Raw genomic sequence first — 18601 nt, 5'->3', positions numbered from 1 at the left:
TTTTCCATGGGTTTGTTCCCAATGTAACGTCGAAGTGATTCGACTGAAGGGGTAACGTCTAGGTTACGAAGGTAACCCTCGTTCCCCGAAGGAGGGAACGGAGACGTTACATTCCCCTGCCACGCCCCTGGCGTCGCGCTGACGCCGGGCTCTCCCGGCTCTTCAGCAAAAGCCTGACTGAGTGGTGCGCGCAGCCATCTTATATACCCGTATGTACGGGGGCGTGGCCGGCGCGCACGTCCACTCGCCAATTTTCAATTGGCCTTTTTAATAAGGCTCAGAGGTGATCGGTCTCTCAGGCGAGATCCCAATGTAACGTCTCCGTTCCCTCCTTCGGGGAACGAGGGTTACCTTCGTAACCTAGACGTTTCTTTTTTATATTTTTACACTTTTAAAAAATTTATATTTTTACATATTTGTTTCCTTAGAATTTTTGTTATATTATAATATATTATTATATTATGTATTATATTTTTTCATTTATTTTTATTCTTTTCCTTTTTTATTTGTACTTTTTTATATTTTGTTTACATTTAATTCTTTTGCACTTTTGCATATATTATATTACTCAATAATCTTTATGTATTTTATTTTATTTTTTCTTCATTTTTTTATTATTCTGTGTGTGAGAGAAAAAGATTTTTGTTCATTTTTGTTTTCTTTTAATTATGTCTGTATAGTTTATATATATATATATATATATATATATATATATATATATATACATACATTTATTTATTAAGGTTTTAGTTTTAGGTTTAGTTTATTAGTTTTGCTTAAACTAAACAAAAATGAGAAATGTTGGCTTGGCCACTAGCTAAAATAAAAATAAATGAAAGTTTGTTATATTATATTATCTTATATCATATTATATTTTTTATTATTATATTATATTATATTATATTATATTATATTATATTTATTATATCAGTTATAAAAAGACTTTAATTTATACTTTATTTTGCTGTGACTTCATTTCTACTTTACATTTCATGATTCCAATCTATGTTAACCTTGTTTTATCTAATAATGAGATGTGTATTGCACTACAATGCTTTGAATATTAATTTCTAATGAATCAATTTGTTGAGCATCACCTTTCAGTCAATAAAACACTGAAACACCCTAGTAACTGATGATTCTAATAAGTTTTTGATGTGTTTGTAGTGGTCAGAGGAGCAGTGCACCCTTCAGCTGGACTATCAGACGCCTCAATCACAGCGGCAGCTCAAAGAAATGCTTTATGACACCATCATCAGCTACTTTGATAAGGGCAAGGTCAGCTCATCTTCACATGGACTTCCTGTTTAATATTCAATCGATGTGACTGGACTGGGATGGGATGTTGAAGACTGTCCTCATGAATGTTTAACCCTGTGTGTACTGTATGTGTGTGAACATGGTTTTTGCGTTTCAGATGTGGGAGGAGGCCATCACTTTGTGTAAGGAGTTAGCAGATCAGTACGAGATGGAGGTCTTCGATTATGAGCTGCTTGGACAGAAACTGGTAATACACTATAAACTTTCCTCATTTAAATTTTTTTCTTATATATAGTTTTCCATGAAGGTTTTGCACTTTTGTATATTATATTATATTATATTATATTATATTATATTATATTATATTATATTATATTATATTATATTATATTATATTATATTATATTATATTATATTATTATATTGTAATCTTTGTTTATTTATTTATTTTTACTTATGAATATTTTTACTATTTAGTTTTTTTTTTAATACTTTTGCAATTATATTTTATTTATTTATTTATTTATTTATTTTGTATTATAATGTTTCTTTTTTTACCTGTTATATGCTTTGTTCATATTTTGTTTTAATTTTAATTTTTAATTGTTTTCTTTTTATATTATATTATATTATATTATATTGTATTATGTTTATTATATTATATTATATTATATTATATTATATTATTGTTCTTTATTTATTTTGCTATCTTTTTTTTAACTTATTTATATTTTTGTTATTTTGTTTTTTGCACTCTCATTTAAAATTATTAAAATTTTTCTTGTATTTAGTTTTCCATAAAGGTTTTGCACTTTTGCATATTATATTATATTATATTATATTATATTATATTATATTTTTACTTATGTATATTTTTATTTCCTAGTCTTGCAATTATATTTATTTATTTACCTTTTACATGTTTTGCTTTTATTTTGTTTTCTTTTCTACTTTTTCTTTTTAATTATGTAATTTTTTCTTATTTTTTTCTTTTAATATATATATATATATATATATATATATATATATATATATATATATATACATAAAATTTATATATATAATCTTTATTTACTTTTATTCATTTTTTCTTTTTTACTTTTTTCTTTTTATTATTTAGATTTCTTTGGATTTCGTTTTTGCAGTTTTGCTAATTAATTTATTAATTTTGTATTATTAACATACATTTTTGTATCATTTATTTTAAAATTTTCTTTTTACATTTTCTTTTATTTAGTTTTATATTATAGTATATTATATTATATCATATCATATCACTACTCTATATTTTTTACTTTTTAAAATTAAATTAATTATTATTTTGTATTAATTATGTTTTATTATTTACACATTTATTTATTTATTATTTTATTTTTATTATTTACTTTCTTTTTTTACAGTTTTGAAATTATATTTTATTATATTAGTAATCTCTTTTCTCTTTTTTATGTTTTATTAATTTATTAGTTTTGTATTATTAATATTAATATTTTGTATTATTATATCCTTTTTTAAAACATTTTCTTGTTACCTTTGTATATTTTTGTTGTATTTTCTTTTTACTTTTGTATATTTTTATTTAGTTTTCTACATTATATTATACTCTTTATTTATTTATTTATTTTTTTTACTTTTTTTGCTTTTGAAAATGTATTTATTAGTAGTTTGTATTAACATTTTTCCTTTTTACTTATATTCTTGTTATGAAAATATATTATATTATATTGCTTACTTACACACTAAACTCATCATATTTTAAAAGTCAGTCTTCTAGTATTATTTGTTCGTTTAGCATTAAAAGCTTTTTAGCGTTTTGTCTCTTTGTTTATTTCATCAATTAATTCCTTTAACAGAATCAGCAGGCCAAGTTTTATGAGAACATTATGAAGATCCTGCGGCCCAAGCCAGACTACTTTGCTGTGGGATATTACGGCTGTGGCTTTCCTCAGTTCCTCAGGGTCAGCATGTGTTCATTATTATCAGATAATTCTGAACCTGTGCTAACATGTAATGTCATCTAGATTATGTTTTTTGTTATATTTAATTTCAACAGAATAAGGTTTTCATTCACCGTGGCAAGGAGTACGAGAGAAGGGAAGATTTCCAGAGTCACTTGATGAGTCAGTTTCCCAGCGCTGTCAGACTCAACATCACCACAATGCCTGAAGATGACATTAAAAACTCCAACATGCAATGTATCCTTCACATAGACTGTGTGACAAATACTGTACTTACATATGTTTAAATATATAATTTAAATATAAATGGTTGATCTGTTGTCCTTAACCGGATCTGGATCAGATATCCAATGTTTTACAGTCCAGCCGGTTCTTGAGATCCCGCCGCGTCTGAAGAACAAACCAGTGCCTGATCAGATCATCAAGTCAGTTTGCAGGAAACACAACACACGTTCATCTGTTCACCTTCAATACGTGTGAATCTGTAGCTGTGTGTTATGATCTGATGCTGTAAACTCTTTCTCTTTTTTTCTTCATTTGGTGATTGTGTAGTTTCTACAAATCGAACTATGTCCAGCGCTTCCAGTACTCCAGACCTGTGAGGAAAGGAAAAGTGGATCCTGATAATGAGTTTGCTGTGAGTCAAAACACAACATTTATCTCTCATCAATCTCTACTGTTCATAAAGCTAATTAGAATGATAGTCAAGCCTGAAATTATTCATACCCTTGGCAAATTTTGACTTAAAGTTACTTTTATTCAACCAGCCAGTTTTTTTTTTTTTTTTTTAGAAATGACACAGACGTCTCCCAGAAGATAATAAGACGATGTACAGGAGGCGACATTGTGGAAAAAATATTACTCATCTTTTATTTACATTTGAAGAAAAAGTGGCATGTCCAAAATTATTCATACCCTTTTCAATAATCAATAGAAAAGCCTTTATTGGCTATTACAGCAATCAAACGCTTTCTATAACTCTCACTATCCTCCTGGCCAGCACAGGTGTCACTTTTGGTTCTGACCACGTCCTCTGAGATTTTTCACAGTGCAGAACGTCTTGTATTTTTTAATAATACTTTGCACTGTAGCCACTGGAACTCCCAAACATTTAGATATGGTCTTATAGCCCTTTCCTGACTTGTGAGCAGCCACAATGCGCAGCCGCAGGTCCTCAATGAGCTCCTTTGTCTTAGCCATGACTGTCCACAAACCAACAGCAGAGAGCTTCTGTTTTTCATCTGTTGAGTTGATTAAAACAGCTGTTCCCAATGAATCAGGGTAATTAGGATGCTTTAGAACAGCTTGGACTATTTGGAATGGTATAGAACTTTGGATTTTCCCATAGACTGTGACAGTTTGTAAAGGGTGTGAATAATTTTGGACATGCCACTTTTTGTTCAAATGTAAATAAAAGCTGAGAAATATTTTTATTTTCCACAGTGTCGCCTCTTGTACATCGTCTTGTGTAATTTTCTGTCAAAATTGCTGGTTGAATAAAAGTAACGTTAAGTCAGAATTTGCCAGGGGTATGAATAATTTCGGGCTTGACAGTATATATCAATATATCCTAAAGATGTCTTTTTACTGTCTGTGATCTTTAGATGTACAAAAATATTCATTTGTACACATTTCACATTTCATATGTACACATTTAATTAGAAAAGCCTTTTGTGATTAATTTTCAACCTCGTAATCATTCTGACTCTATTTAATGTCAATACCAGCAAAAATTTAGAAGCATTTAAGTAGTTTAGAAGAACTTTATAATTCTCACTTCATGCACAAAGTTTTAATTGGCACACATCACATCTACTCAGACACTTGAACAATGCACAAGTCTGAAAACTTCAAACTTCACATCTGAATAGGGTTGCCACCCGTCCCTTAAAATACGGAATCGTCCCGTATTTGAGAATGAAATTGCGCGTCCCGTTTTAAATCAATACGGGACGGGTTTTGTCCCGTATTTTTTATAATTTTTTTTAAAGCAGTGTCTCATGCAAATACTCACTGCGGTAAAGCCAGCCGCGGTTCAGAAAAACACGGTCAAGCCAGCCACGATTGATTTTAAGTATGCGCGCATATTACAGTGATTACGGTAGTTTCAGAAACAACGAGGAAACAACATAGAGAGAACGCGCTTGCAGAGCGCTTTTCATTTAGACGCCCAGGACTGAGAGATAATACTACAAAATGCTCGTGAATTTTTACTTACTTATTTATTTGCATTTCTGCTTTAATATCCGTTTTATTTATTGGTGTACTTGACGGTTCTTTTCTGAGAAATGGGACATTATTAGACTTTAATAAGTAGAAAAAAACCAATGATCAGTTCTTATTCAGGACGGCCCATATTATATGCAAAACTCATATGAAACCTTTTTACTGCAGCATTTTTGAGATATGGGACATTATTACATTTTAACGGGGTACATAGACCCCATTTCTAAAAAGTAGAAAAAAACAATGATCAGTTCTTATTCAGGACGTCCCATATTATATGCAAAACTCATATGAAACCTTTTTACTGCAGCATTTTTGAGATATGGGACATGATTACATTTTAACGGGGTATATAGACCCCATTTCTAAAAAGTAGAAAAAAAAACAATGATCAGTTCTTATTCAGTTCTTATCCCCCCCCCCCCCCCCCCCCGAAAGCGTCCCTTATTTTTGGGTATTAAAAGTGGTAACCCTACATCTGAAGCTCAAAAAAATGTTGCCAGATCTCACTAGTAAAATAAAACTAGCAGTATGGTCTGATAAAGTTCAAAATAAGACTAAACCAGTTTTGTTGCTTTGGGATAGATCAAGAACAATTGTTTGATTTATTTTAACTGGTTTATTGCAGCATAAGGAGTTTGTCATTTATGCATCATTAGATCATGAAGGAGCTAAGAAAGACATAAAGGTGATCAAATCTATGGCAAATTAAAAATTGACATTATGTAGTGTGAACAGCAGTTTGAACAGCAGGTGGAGATATTTGACCATTTCAAAAAATATGTGACTGTATTCTAGACATAAACCCCCCAAAAAACTACAGCTACCCTTATCAACAAACAAACACAAAGTCACTACAACACTGAGCTCAAATCTCCACTGGAAATGAATGTTGTCTGGTCAGTTTGATGGGTTTTTTGTCTGTCCCTTTGCAAACACATTGAAACATTTACACACCAGTTGACTGTTTTCTCACTCTTTTCTCTCTCTTTAGTCCATGTGGATTGAGCGAACCACATTCATTACTGCTTACAAACTACCAGGAATCCTGCGCTGGTTTGAGGCCCTTAGCACGACCCACGTGAGTCTCTGTTGCTGTCGATCACACTAAAATACTTTCGATCACTAGTGTACTGCATATTGTGCAGTGTATACAGGATATGATTTTAATTTGTATGTAACAGTAAACGTACATTAGGATGCTTCATTGTCACTTGACCCCTTATGTGTGTGTGTGTGTGTGTGTGTGTGTGTGTGTGTGTGTGTGTGTATATATATATATATATATATATATATATATAATTATGATAATGCATTGGTATTCAGTTTCATCAAAAAAAATATTAATGATTATTTTGCAATTTTGATGTATTAATCTTTCTCTGTGGCCAAATTCAGAATAACATACTAAGATTATTCCTGCATATTACACATTAGCATTAGTACTCTGAACAGTACGCAGATTTTCGCACAAGTTTTTGACATTTTTATAGAAAATATATTTTTTATATTATTATTTTTATATGATTTTAAAGTTTTATAAAAAAAAAAAAACATTTATTTTATTTAGATTTTGAATATATTTTTTATATTTATTTTAATATTTATATTTGAATAATTTCATTAATAATTTATATTAATATATTGTATCTTTAATTTCTAAGACGATGCTAAATTAAAGTGTGTGGAGGTCGTAACATTTTTGTTTTAATATTTAATGTTTCAATTTAAATAATTGTGTTTTGTTAGGGTTAGCGTTATTGTAAATTCATAATAGAAATATAATTGATACTTATATTTTGATAAATGTATGAATATTTATAATTAATATAGTTTAATTTGTAATTAATTTATTATTCATATTTATTAATATTGTAATTTAAATTGTATTATTTGTTATTAACATATTGGTTTAATTTGTATTATTATTAGTATAATATTTAATTAGCTTTTTTAATTAACATTTATTTGATTTTGATTCTGAGTTTGTATTTTTTTATTTTTTTTAATACTTTCATTAATATTTCTTTTTAGTATTTCTTTCCTTTCATTTCTAAGATTATGCTAGATTAAACAGTGAGAGGTCATGTGACAGCAATGATTATCTCCAAAATGAAATTTTTGTGTTAATATTTCTATTTTTAAAACATATTTATTATTTAATATATTGTTTTTAGATTATTTTATTTTATATTTCATAATAGAAATTAATATTTGCATATTTAGTTTACTATTTATATTTTAATAAATGTATTAATAATTAATTTATATAATTTATAATTAATTAACAGTTTGATTTGATATTAATATATTGTTTTGTTAATCTTTTTTATATTGTAATTGTATTATTTGTTATTAAAATACATGTTTAATTTTATTATTTTCAGTTATTAATATATTGGGTTTTAAACTTTATATTTCAATAGTAATATTATGTGTTAGTAATATCTTTTCATTTTTATAGTTTTATAGAAAGCATTTATTTTATTTGTGTCACACCCTCAGCACGTTCCCTCAGTCCCAATCACTGCACCACGCCCATCACCAGAGCTCTATCACCGTCACCTGCACCTGTAATCACCACTCCCTTCAAATACTTACCTCATTCACTCACTCACCGGCTGGTATCGAAGTTGCATGGATGCTTCTCTGTGGATCTTCTCCCCCTCCTGTTGTCTCTCCTGTGCTCCTCGTGGATTCTTCTGATGTTCTCCTGTGCTCCCCGTGGATTGCTCTGATGTTCTCCTGTGAAACACGTTAATCGTGTCAGAGGGAAGTGACTGTTGCTAACGCTATGATCCTTATGAACTTGAACTCACCTGTTGTGTTATGTTTGAAGATTTGACCACAGAGACATTATTCACCCGTTTGCACGTGTGTTGAACTGTGCACGTTTGTTAATAAATACCTTGAAAGATACTCACCTTCTCCCTTTGTGTGTGGTCGTGACAGGATACCAGCCCATCAAAAAAAATAATTTCTTCAGCTCACTCATGGAGGCGAACGCAGCATTCAGCGGTGTCTCTCCCGAAGCATTAAAACTGTCGGACGCTGAGGACAGGCTACGGAACCTACGGCAAGGTGGGCGAACATTGGAGTGGTATGTGGAGGAATTCCTTGAGCTCTCCCATCAGGTAAGCTGGCCTGACTTCGCTCTTGCTGTGGTGTTTCGTATGGGTTTGGATGCGGAAACAATCCGATGCAACTCCCCCATATTTGATTTTTCCTTGATTGAACTAATCAACCTCACTCTTTATATAAATGGCTCTAGTATCGAGGTTAAAGAAATAAAGAGTGATGGTAAGTTTCCTCATCCAACCCACTACGAAACCCAGCCCGTCTTGCCGGCTTACCCCCCGCCTGAACCCCTCACATACCAAACCAATAGCTTCTCCCACCTTGCCAGCCTGGAGCCCGCGACCAACCCTCCTACGTCGTGGCCAATCCTGATGGCCAGCGTGCGCGACCCACCATTGAGGTCAGTGCGGGCGGCCATGCTAGCTCGCAAAATGGCCGACGTTCCGGTTTCCCCTGCCAAAATGGCCGATGTCCCTCCAGTGACTGCGCCGCCAGAGCGCCCTCCAGTGACTGCGCCGCCAGAGCGCCCTCCAGTGACTGCGCCGCCAGAGCGCCCTCCAGTGACTGCGCCGCCAGAGCGCCCTCCAGTGACCGCTCGCCCAGAGCTAGCTCTTTCAGTGTCTCCGCTGGAGACGCCCAGCCCTCCTGAATCTCCGCTGGGGTCGTCCAGCCGTCCAGAGCCCGCTCCTCAAGAGCGCCGTCCAGAGCCCGCTCCTCAAGAGCGCCGTCCAGAGCCCGCTCCTCAAGAGCGCCGTCCAGAGCCCGCTCCTCAAGAGCGCCGTCCAGAGCCCGCTCCTCAAGAGCGCCGTCCAGAGCCCGCTCCTCAAGAGCGCCGTCCAGAGCCCGCTCCTCAAGAGCGCCGTCCAGAGCCCGCTCCTCAAGAGCACCGTCCAGAGCCCGCACCTCAAGAACGCCGCCCAGAGCCCCCGTTGGTGCAATCCAGCCTTCCAGAGCCTTCGCTGGTTCCGCCCAGCCGTCCTGAGTCCCCGCTGGTTCCGCCCAGCCGTCCTGAGTCCCCGCTGGTTCCGCCCAGCCGTCCTGAGTCCCCGCTGGTTCCGCCCAGCCGTCCAGAATCTCCACTGGTCTTGTCCAGTTCTCCTGAATCCGCGCTGGTCCCGTCCAGCCGTCCAGAGTCTCTGAAGTTCCCACCCAGCCTCCCTCTCCCGCCTCCACTCAAAGCAGCCAGTTCCTCAGCCCTGTCTCTGCTAGTGCCTGTCTGTCCCTCAGCTCTCCCTCAGGCTGCGCCATCCAGGATTGTGGACCCATCTCGGGACTCCCAGGCTCCAGCTCCGCCTAGGCAGGTCGATCCCCAGTCTCTACCTCCAGCCTCCGAGTCCTGGACTCCACCTCGGTCCTCCGACCCTTCGGCTCCGCCTTGGCTCCTGGCTCCCTCATCTCCACCGTGGCCCGTCATCCCACCAGCTCCACCGGGCTCCCTCGTCCCCCCGGCTCCGCCTTGGCTCCTGGCTCCCTCATCTCCACCGTGGCCCGTCATCCCACCAGCTCCACCGGGCTCCCTCGTCCCTCCGGCTCCGCCTTGGTCAGTCGTCGACCATCCGCCGCCTCGGGACTCCATTCCTCCGGCTTCGCCTTGTCACTCTGTCCCTCCGGCTCTGTCAGGCTCCTCCTTCCCTCCAGCTCCGCCTTTGTCCTCTGTCGCTCCGGCTCTGCTGCGGTCTTCCGGATCCACATCTCCGCCTCAGTCGCCTGAGCCATCAGCTCCGCCTTTGTCCTCTGTCGCTCCGGCTCTGCTGCGGTCTTCCGGATCCACATCTCCGCCTCAGTCGCCTGAGCCATCAGCTCCGCCTTGGCCCTCTGGAACCTCTGTGTCACCCTGGCCCTCCGTCTGCTCGGCTCCACCTGGGTCACCTCTGCCAGTAGCTCCGTCTCCATCGCTCGTCCCCAGGGTGTCATCTGCCATCTCTCCACCATGGCTCCTCCCTCCTTCGACTCCGCTCTGGGGCTTCGTCCGGGCTGGACTCTGGACTACCATCTGGCTCCTCCCTGCTCTGTCTGCCTCCTCTATCTCTGCTCTCCCCAGGTCCCTGTCCATGATGCGGCCCCCTGTTCCGCCCTGGAGGGCTCCTGCGCCTCCCAAACCACCCTGGAGGGCTCCTGTGCCTCCTGCTCCGCCCTGGAGGGCCGCTCCGCCTCCTGCTCCGCCCTGGAGGGCTCCTAAACCCCTTGCTCCGCCTTCGGCTCTGCCCTGGAGGGTTCCTGAATCTCCTGCTCTGCTCTGGAGGGACTTTGCCCAACCTGTTCTGCCTCAGTCTCCTGGCCCCCCCACCGCTCCCCTGGACTGTTTCTTCCTGTTTTTTGGAGCGTCTGGAAGCCGCCCCTTGGGGGGGGGGCTATGTCACACCCTCAGCACGTTCCCTCAGTCCCAATCACTGCACCACGCCCATCACCAGAGCTCTATCACCGTCACCTGCACCTGTAATCACCACTCCCTTCAAATACTTACCTCATTCACTCACTCACCGGCTGGTATCGAAGTTGCATGGATGCTTCTCTGTGGATCTTCTCCCCCTCCTGTTGTCTCTCCTGTGCTCCTCGTGGATTCTTCTGATGTTCTCCTGTGCTCCCCGTGGATTGCTCTGATGTTCTCCTGTGAAACACGTTAATCGTGTCAGAGGGAAGTGACTGTTGCTAACGCTATGATCCTTATGAACTTGAACTCACCTGTTGTGTTATGTTTGAAGATTTGACCACAGAGACATTATTCACCCGTTTGCACGTGTGTTGAACTGTGCACGTTTGTTAATAAATACCTTGAAAGATACTCACCTTCTCCCTTTGTGTGTGGTCGTGACAATTTGTATCTATTTTTATTTAATTTTCTTAATTTTTATAGCTTTAAATAGTGTTGGATGAAAATATTGTTACTTTTCCCAAATAAATAAAAAATAAAAATGTGTCATATGCCAGTTCAAATATACCATACCATACCAGAATTTGTGAATATTCCTCTGTCAGACGACGGTGAGTCCGCTGGAGAACGCCATTGAGACGATGGGCCAAACCAATGAGAAAATCCTCACCATGATCAACCAATACCAGTGTGACGACACTCTACCCATAAACCCCCTCTCAATGCTGCTCAACGGCATTGTGGATCCTGCCGTCATGGGTGGCTTCGCCAAATACGAAAAGGTAAGAGAGACAAGGTGAGAGAACAGACAAATACACTGAGAATAGATGCTGATGTGTGTGTGTGTGTGTGTGTGTGTGTGTGTGTGTGTGTGTGTGTGTATGTGTCTTTCTCCAGGCGTTCTTCACAGAAGAATACATACACGAAAATCCTGATGACAGAGACAAACTCATGAGACTCAAAGACCTCATCGCATGGCAGGTCAGAAACATTGCACCTTTTGTTTGTGGCTTTGACGCTGGAGTCTAGTTAGGAAAGATGTTTAACCTATTAAACTCTTGTTTTTCTTTTGTAGATCCCGTTGTTGGGCAGAGGAATCAGTCTGCATGGAAAACGGGTGACTGATGATCTTCGACCTTTCCACGAGCGAATGGAGGAGTGCTTCAAACAGCTGAAGAAGAAGGTGGAGAAGGAGTACGGAGTGAGAGAGCTGGTAAGGATGAGCATCATCTGAATAGACATTAGAGGACACGTGAGGATGAAGTGGCAGCACAGTTTTCTGATTTTGTCCTTTTTTCTAGCCGGATATGGATGAGAGACGATCCACTCGACCACGCTCTATGCTGCGCTCGGTTCGACAGTCCATCTGCTCATTGGCTGGATCTGAATGTGGAACACCCACTAAGACACACCCAGAGAGGTGACCACGCCCACATGCACATGTGTCTCTATAACCGGGTTTCTATCCAGTGTTGTAAATTTAAATTGTGTGCAAAATTGGAATGACACATGAAACATTTGCGATTACGATTATCATAATTTACTATTATTTTTTTACTTGTATCTTAATAGTTTTATGAATATGTATTAATATTGTTTTGTTTGGTTGTTTCATTATTTATATTTTAGTCATTGTGTTTATTTGCTATTGAAATATTATTTTTTAATATTTAATATTTTGTAATTTTTTAGAAATGTTTTTTTTTTATGTGTGTTTCAATAATCTATTAATATTTATTAACAGTATATGGTTTTAATAGTTTTATTAATTTAGTTTAATTATATTTGAATAGTGTATTAATCAAATTTATTATTATTTGTTTTAGTATTGATAGTTTAATGTTGTATTGCTTGTTATTCATATCATTGTATTCATAATTTTTTATTAATATATTGTTTAACTTGTTTTTATGATATTTGTTTTCATTTATTTTAATATTTATATTTCACTAATGTGTTATTTGTTGTTAACATGTTGTTTTATTATTTTATTAATATTAGTTTTCTTTATAAGATGATGCTAAATGAGTACAGCAAAAACAGTAACATTTTAAAATAGTTTTAATATTTAAAATAATATTTCTATTTGAATCTATTTAAAAATGTAGTTTATTCCTGTGATTTCAAAACTGAATGTTTAGCATCATTACTCCAGTCACATGATCATTCAGAAATCATCCTAATATTCTGATTTGCTGCTCAAAAAACATTTATTAGTATTATTATTTATTATTATTATGTTGAAAACAGTTGAGTAGAAATCTTTTGTAACATTATAAATGTCTTTATCATCACTTTAAGCATCCTTACTAAAGTATTAATTTCTATAGTTTCTTTCCCCCCAAAAGAAAAAAAATATATACTGACTTCAACTTTTAAATGAGTGTATAATGTTACAAAAGCTTTTTATTTTGGATAGATGCTGATCTTTGGATCTTTCTAATCATCAAAGAATCCTGAAAAAACTGTTTTAAATATTGATACTACTACTACTACTACTACTAATAAATGTTTCTTGAACAGCAAATCAGAATATTAGAATGATTTCTGAAGGATCATGTGACTGGAGTAATGATGCTGTAATAGCTTTGATCACAGGAATGAATTACATTTTAATTAGAAAACAGGTATTTTTAAAAAGTTAAAATATTTCACAATTTTACTGTTTTTTTGCACTTTGGATCAAATAACTGTAGGCTTGGTGAGAAGAGACTTTAAAAAACATCAAAAACCTTTTGACTGGTAGTGTAATATATATTTGTACTGTGCATTATGCAGTATTCTTCTCCAAACATAACCTGTGTCTCTCTGTCTGTCTGTAGCTTGTCTCTGGACAGTGGCGTTCCTCCCTCTCCATCCATCATCCGCTCCAGTGGAAGCATCAGTGTGATGGATGAGAGTGGAGTTGAAGTGGAGGTAAATACGATGAAAATATTGCTGTGATATGTTTAATCCAGTGACAAAAATGGACCAATGATTGCAGCTTTTCAGGATGACATTGTCATGCTCAGGTGACTCTTTCTGTTCCTCAGGTGAAGCTGAGAAAATCCAAGAAGAAAAAGAAACCCGGTCGTAGCAGCATGGTCTTCATCAGTGAAGAGAAAGAGCGGAGCAGCACCCTCGACAAACGGGTGAGGCAGAAAATACTAGATAGACGTTACTGTATATAGAGGAAGATGTGAATGAAACAAATCAAAGACAAATAAGTGCAGACAATGTAAAAATACAAGTAAATTCAGAAGTAGCCTGTAAAAATAAATAATGAAATAAATTGTATTATTTTAATAAATTAGGTAGTAGTGAATGAAGTAGTGACAGCACCCAAATCTTAGTGTTGAAGTAATTATATAAATAAATAAATATTTAATATATTACTTTGTATTTTATTTAATGAGAAATACTGAAACATCCTTTCCCCGTTGGGCATTTGGTTAATTTGTTGAATATTTCTGTACATTTGGTCCATTATGAACCTGTTTTTGCTATTATTCCATAGTTTTTGTGATGACATTGTAATGATCTTCCCTCTCTTTCTCTTTCTAGCTTTCCAAGAAGCAGGAGTTTCGCAGTGACACAAATCTGTCAGAGCCAAGTGAGAGCCGCGGTGGCCTTGTCAACTCCAGATCTCTGCCAACTATTACAGGTACAACGCACAATTTGATTTATATCATAGTTGTTCCTCTCATTCACTTGTTAATTGAACTTTTGGGTTCATTTAAGCCTTTTGTTGTTGTTGTGGAGATACAGTAGTAAAAGTCCACACCTACACACTTAATATTTCTTATCTTGTCCTCAGGTCTAGCTCTGTCAGTAGCCAATGGAAGTGAAGAGTTGGAGTCAGCGCGGTCCAAACGTGACAGTAAGAGCGTTTCCGTGTGTCTGCCGTCTGACCGCACCGGTGACCGCCGCTCCAAAGGAGTCATAAACCTGCTCTTTAAAACCAAGGTAACACTCAACAGAGCTTTAACAAGCCATAAACACTGTGATTCTGTTATAATGTTACTGTCAAAGTAATTTATAATGGCCTTTATTGTTTGCCCTGTTTGCTTCCCATCATGCATTACATGTGCATTTAGTAACTTAATATTTACCTCAGCATATTTTTGTGTCTGTTTTTCAGTCGAGCTCCAAACCTGATGAAGCAAAAACATCTTCTGAACCATCCAATGATGCTACTCATTTTTAAGTCTCTTTTATTTCTCCAAGTCTCTCTGTTTTTACCATTACATATGTTTGTGTTTTAAGTATGAGACAAATGCCACAAAAAGCAAAGAAAAAATAATAGTTACTAAGTATTTCCTCCTGTTTCATCTTAAACTAGTTAAAATGAACTTTGATTTCATTGAATGTGTTTGAAACAAACTTTAAACAAATGATGAAATGAAGTCATGATTTGCTTGTGCCTTAAAAGATTTGCTGCTGTCAGCAATAACTTGTTTTAAATCTAATGCCAATTACTGTATTCTGACTATATTTAATGGTTAATATTATGGGCAATATAGGCAAGTATTGGTCTTGGTCTTAATTTAAGAAAATGAATGGTGAACTAGAAAGCTTCTATTAAATCTGATTGGCGGAGAGGAGTGCGATATTCTAGTGATACTGGAACTTTAAACGTTTCACCGTTTGAATCACTTTGCTTACAGTATTTCTCACAGCGAGTGTCGAACCACTATCATTTTATAAATAATACTGTTTTTGTGACGTGGAATGTAGTTTTTTTTAGGTGAGAATGTACTTGTTTAGACTCCAAATATGCGGTTTGTTAATAAAGATAACTTCTATTTGAAAAAGTACTGCTTCAATGTTTTCAAAAATCTGAGTTCCAGGATGACAGCGGCCATTTAGCACTCATGAACGAGCCTCACCTCAGCCAGATCCTCTGAATTTGCCACTGTCTCTGTAGTGGTTAAACGAGATCTAATTTGTTTAGGGTAAATCTAATGTCAGTCTTTGGTCTCATTAATCTATATTTGTTCCAGAGCAAATAGTTTTGGCTGAAGGCAAAATCTCTTCACATTATATTTTATAGAAATTTACTGCTGTATATCAGAGCACTGCCTTTGTATTTTTGACTGAAATGCCTAGAAACGTTTATGATGGCTGTTGTTGTTTATTAAATATTATTTTATATAAACAATAGTATTTAATATTATTTAGTATTAGGAAACTGTTTCTTTTTCCTCCATTAGATGGTGACAAGGGACTGTTTTAATAAGCAAGTTAGCTGTAAAGACTTTTATATTGAAAGATACTAAAACATGGTTGTAAAACAACAACTTGTAAGACACAGCCAACAAATGTACTGAGCAGCACTGTCATCAAAAATCACCCTTAACACATGAAAGGATAAGATGACAAAGATATTGCTTTCCTTAGTGGGCATGCAAACTAATGTTTTATCGTGAATATGAGATTGGTCTGAAGAATGAATGCTGTATTAGATGCAGGTAATCACACTCACCCAGTCCATCTCTCTCTCTCATAATACTCTAAATCAGGGGTTTTCAAACCTGTCCTGGAGCCTCCCCTGCCCTGCACATTTTGTATGTCTCCCTTATTAGGCACACCCAAGTCAGGTCTTGCAGTCTCTACTAATGAGCTGATGATTTGAATCAGGTGTATTAGATGAGAGAGACAAGCAAAATGTGCAGGGCAGGGGAGGCTCCAGGACAGGTTTGAAAACCCCTGCTCTAAATAATACAGTGTACTTTTATTACAGTAATACAATAGGCTTTCAACGAAGCAACGTTCCTTCATTAATTGTTCTAAATTGATGTTTTGAAATTATTAATGGAGGCTTGCGCTTAGCTGTTAAACTGTCAAACTGAGATTTGAAACTGTGGTGGAAAAAAGTAGTTCTGCACAAAAGAGGGTTTTTAAATGTAATCTTATGTTTAAATGTTTTGTATTGACACACTCTCAAACTGTTGCATTGTTACATTCCAGAAGGTTATTGGGTGGTCGTTTTGTTTGTTGCTCTGTTTTTCTCTTATTTCAGGTCCTTAGTGGTTCCATCTATTGCTTGCTGCTCCTGATTGGTTGGCTCATGTTCCATTATGTCAACCAATCCCGTCACTCCATTCTTCTGATTGGCTGCTGCACATCTCAGTACTTCAACCAATCCTGTTACTCCATTCTTCTGATTGGCTGCTGCACATCTCAGTACTTCAACCAATCCCGTCACTCCATTCTTCTGATTGGCTGCTGCACATCTCAGTACTTCAACCAATCCCGTTACTCCATTCTTCTGATTGGCTGCTGCACAGTGAGGCTGCAGTGTTTCAGTGCACTGTCCTCAACCAATCCCCATTCTCCAGCTGGCTTTTAAGAATTGTGATTAGTTTTTTTGTTTGTTTATTTTCAGCTGCACCCATAGCCAGTCTTTCTATTAGTGCCTGACTTTAAACAATTATTTTCACTTGTAAATATTTCACTTGATACCACTTCTCTTGTACTTTATGTAAATAAACACATTTTGCTGATAAAGTATTTAGTTTGTCATCTCTTTGGTTGCAATCAGTGCTGGGAAATCAACTAGTGTCTTACAAATTTAAGTGTGTGACCCGTATACCTCTAGAACACCAAGGGTCGTAACATGCATACATGCAATATGGCAGTAATGCACTGCTACTCGTGTGATATAATATTAATATATTCCTAAAGCCAAAATTAAATCTTCAGCATCTATAAATCAACAGCATCACTGGTCCCTAAAGCAAATAATTAAGAAAATATGAACAATGTGGAGGATTTTAGAGAGTTTCTGTTTATTATCAGCAGGTTCATTTACTTTCATAGTATTTGTCAGTTACAAGGACTGATGACCTTTTACATGCTGTAAATGCAAAAGTTCAAATCTGTTCTGGCTTTGCTAACTTAAAAAAACAAACTTGCATTTAATCTATTTTGCCTCTATAGCAATGCTTTGTATTTGTGTTAGTCAGACCTCTTTTTTGTAAAAATATAAGTTACTTTTAAAACAATTTAATTTTTCAAGTTAGTTTGAAGGCAACTGAATTTTGCTGAAAACATCCAGCTTAGTATTTGTAGTAATATCACACAGCGCCTGAAATTAGTTCCCAGCTAGGTTAGCATTTGTACATGTGCTGCGTGATATTACTGTGCCTGCTTCGGTATGTTACGGCAGCAAACCTCCTTGACTATTACGCCGGAATGGAAGTGTAGTTCCTAATCTTATCAGCCTAGAAAATCACAGCTTTACATTTTCCGCCGGTATTAGTACACGACATAACTACAGAAGAGTCAAGTTTTAAATAGGACAAATATCGAAACTCGTTAGTCATTTTTAAACGCAATGCTATTGGTCTAATAGGATTCAATGATCTATGCTAAAAGTGATATCGCCAGAACAAGAGAATGGCTGAATGGATTTCAAAACGGTAAAACTCAACTTATTAACTCAGGGGGAGTTGGAGAATGAGCCTATTTCCAAAAAAGTGGAGTGTTCCTTTAACAACAGATGACACTGCATGCTTTAGAAACAGCCATACTCTGCTTGCATCCAGTTCCTTTTACACACACACACTACTTGATCCTAAAATAATCATTCATAAAGTTTGAAAATGTTGAAGCGAATTATGGAAGTGTTCACAGTGGGCTGTGTTTACATTAATCTTGAGTCAAAAAAGCATAAATGCAGAGGTGCAAATACAGAGTTCTGGCATGAAACTCTAGATGGTGATGG

The 18601-nt window shown here is 36.7% G+C and overlaps 1 protein-coding gene across 1 annotated transcript in view; it reads left to right on the top strand.

The window, feature by feature from the left end:
- Window positions 1-15642, top strand: part of dock2 (dedicator of cytokinesis 2) — a 34688-nt gene extending 19046 nt beyond the window's left edge. The window contains exons 12-27 of the mRNA XM_073820182.1: window positions 1168-1278; window positions 1418-1507; window positions 3114-3218; window positions 3314-3455; window positions 3562-3643; window positions 3771-3855; window positions 6439-6525; window positions 11499-11675; window positions 11791-11874; window positions 11969-12106; window positions 12195-12313; window positions 13716-13809; window positions 13926-14024; window positions 14437-14536; window positions 14690-14838; window positions 15014-15642. Coding sequence (XP_073676283.1) covers window positions 1168-1278; window positions 1418-1507; window positions 3114-3218; window positions 3314-3455; window positions 3562-3643; window positions 3771-3855; window positions 6439-6525; window positions 11499-11675; window positions 11791-11874; window positions 11969-12106; window positions 12195-12313; window positions 13716-13809; window positions 13926-14024; window positions 14437-14536; window positions 14690-14838; window positions 15014-15079 — 1728 coding nt within the window. The 3' untranslated portion in view covers window positions 15080-15642. The remainder of the gene's footprint in view (window positions 1-1167; window positions 1279-1417; window positions 1508-3113; window positions 3219-3313; window positions 3456-3561; window positions 3644-3770; window positions 3856-6438; window positions 6526-11498; window positions 11676-11790; window positions 11875-11968; window positions 12107-12194; window positions 12314-13715; window positions 13810-13925; window positions 14025-14436; window positions 14537-14689; window positions 14839-15013) is intronic.
- Window positions 15643-18601: the final 2959 nt, after the last annotated feature.

The sequence above is a fragment of the Garra rufa genome, chromosome 16 (genome assembly GCF_049309525.1).
Source record: "Garra rufa chromosome 16, GarRuf1.0, whole genome shotgun sequence".
Classification (NCBI taxonomy): domain Eukaryota; kingdom Metazoa; phylum Chordata; class Actinopteri; order Cypriniformes; family Cyprinidae; genus Garra; species Garra rufa.
The sequence above is the reverse complement of the archived record's forward strand: the minus strand, read 5'-3'. Positions and strand labels throughout refer to the sequence as shown.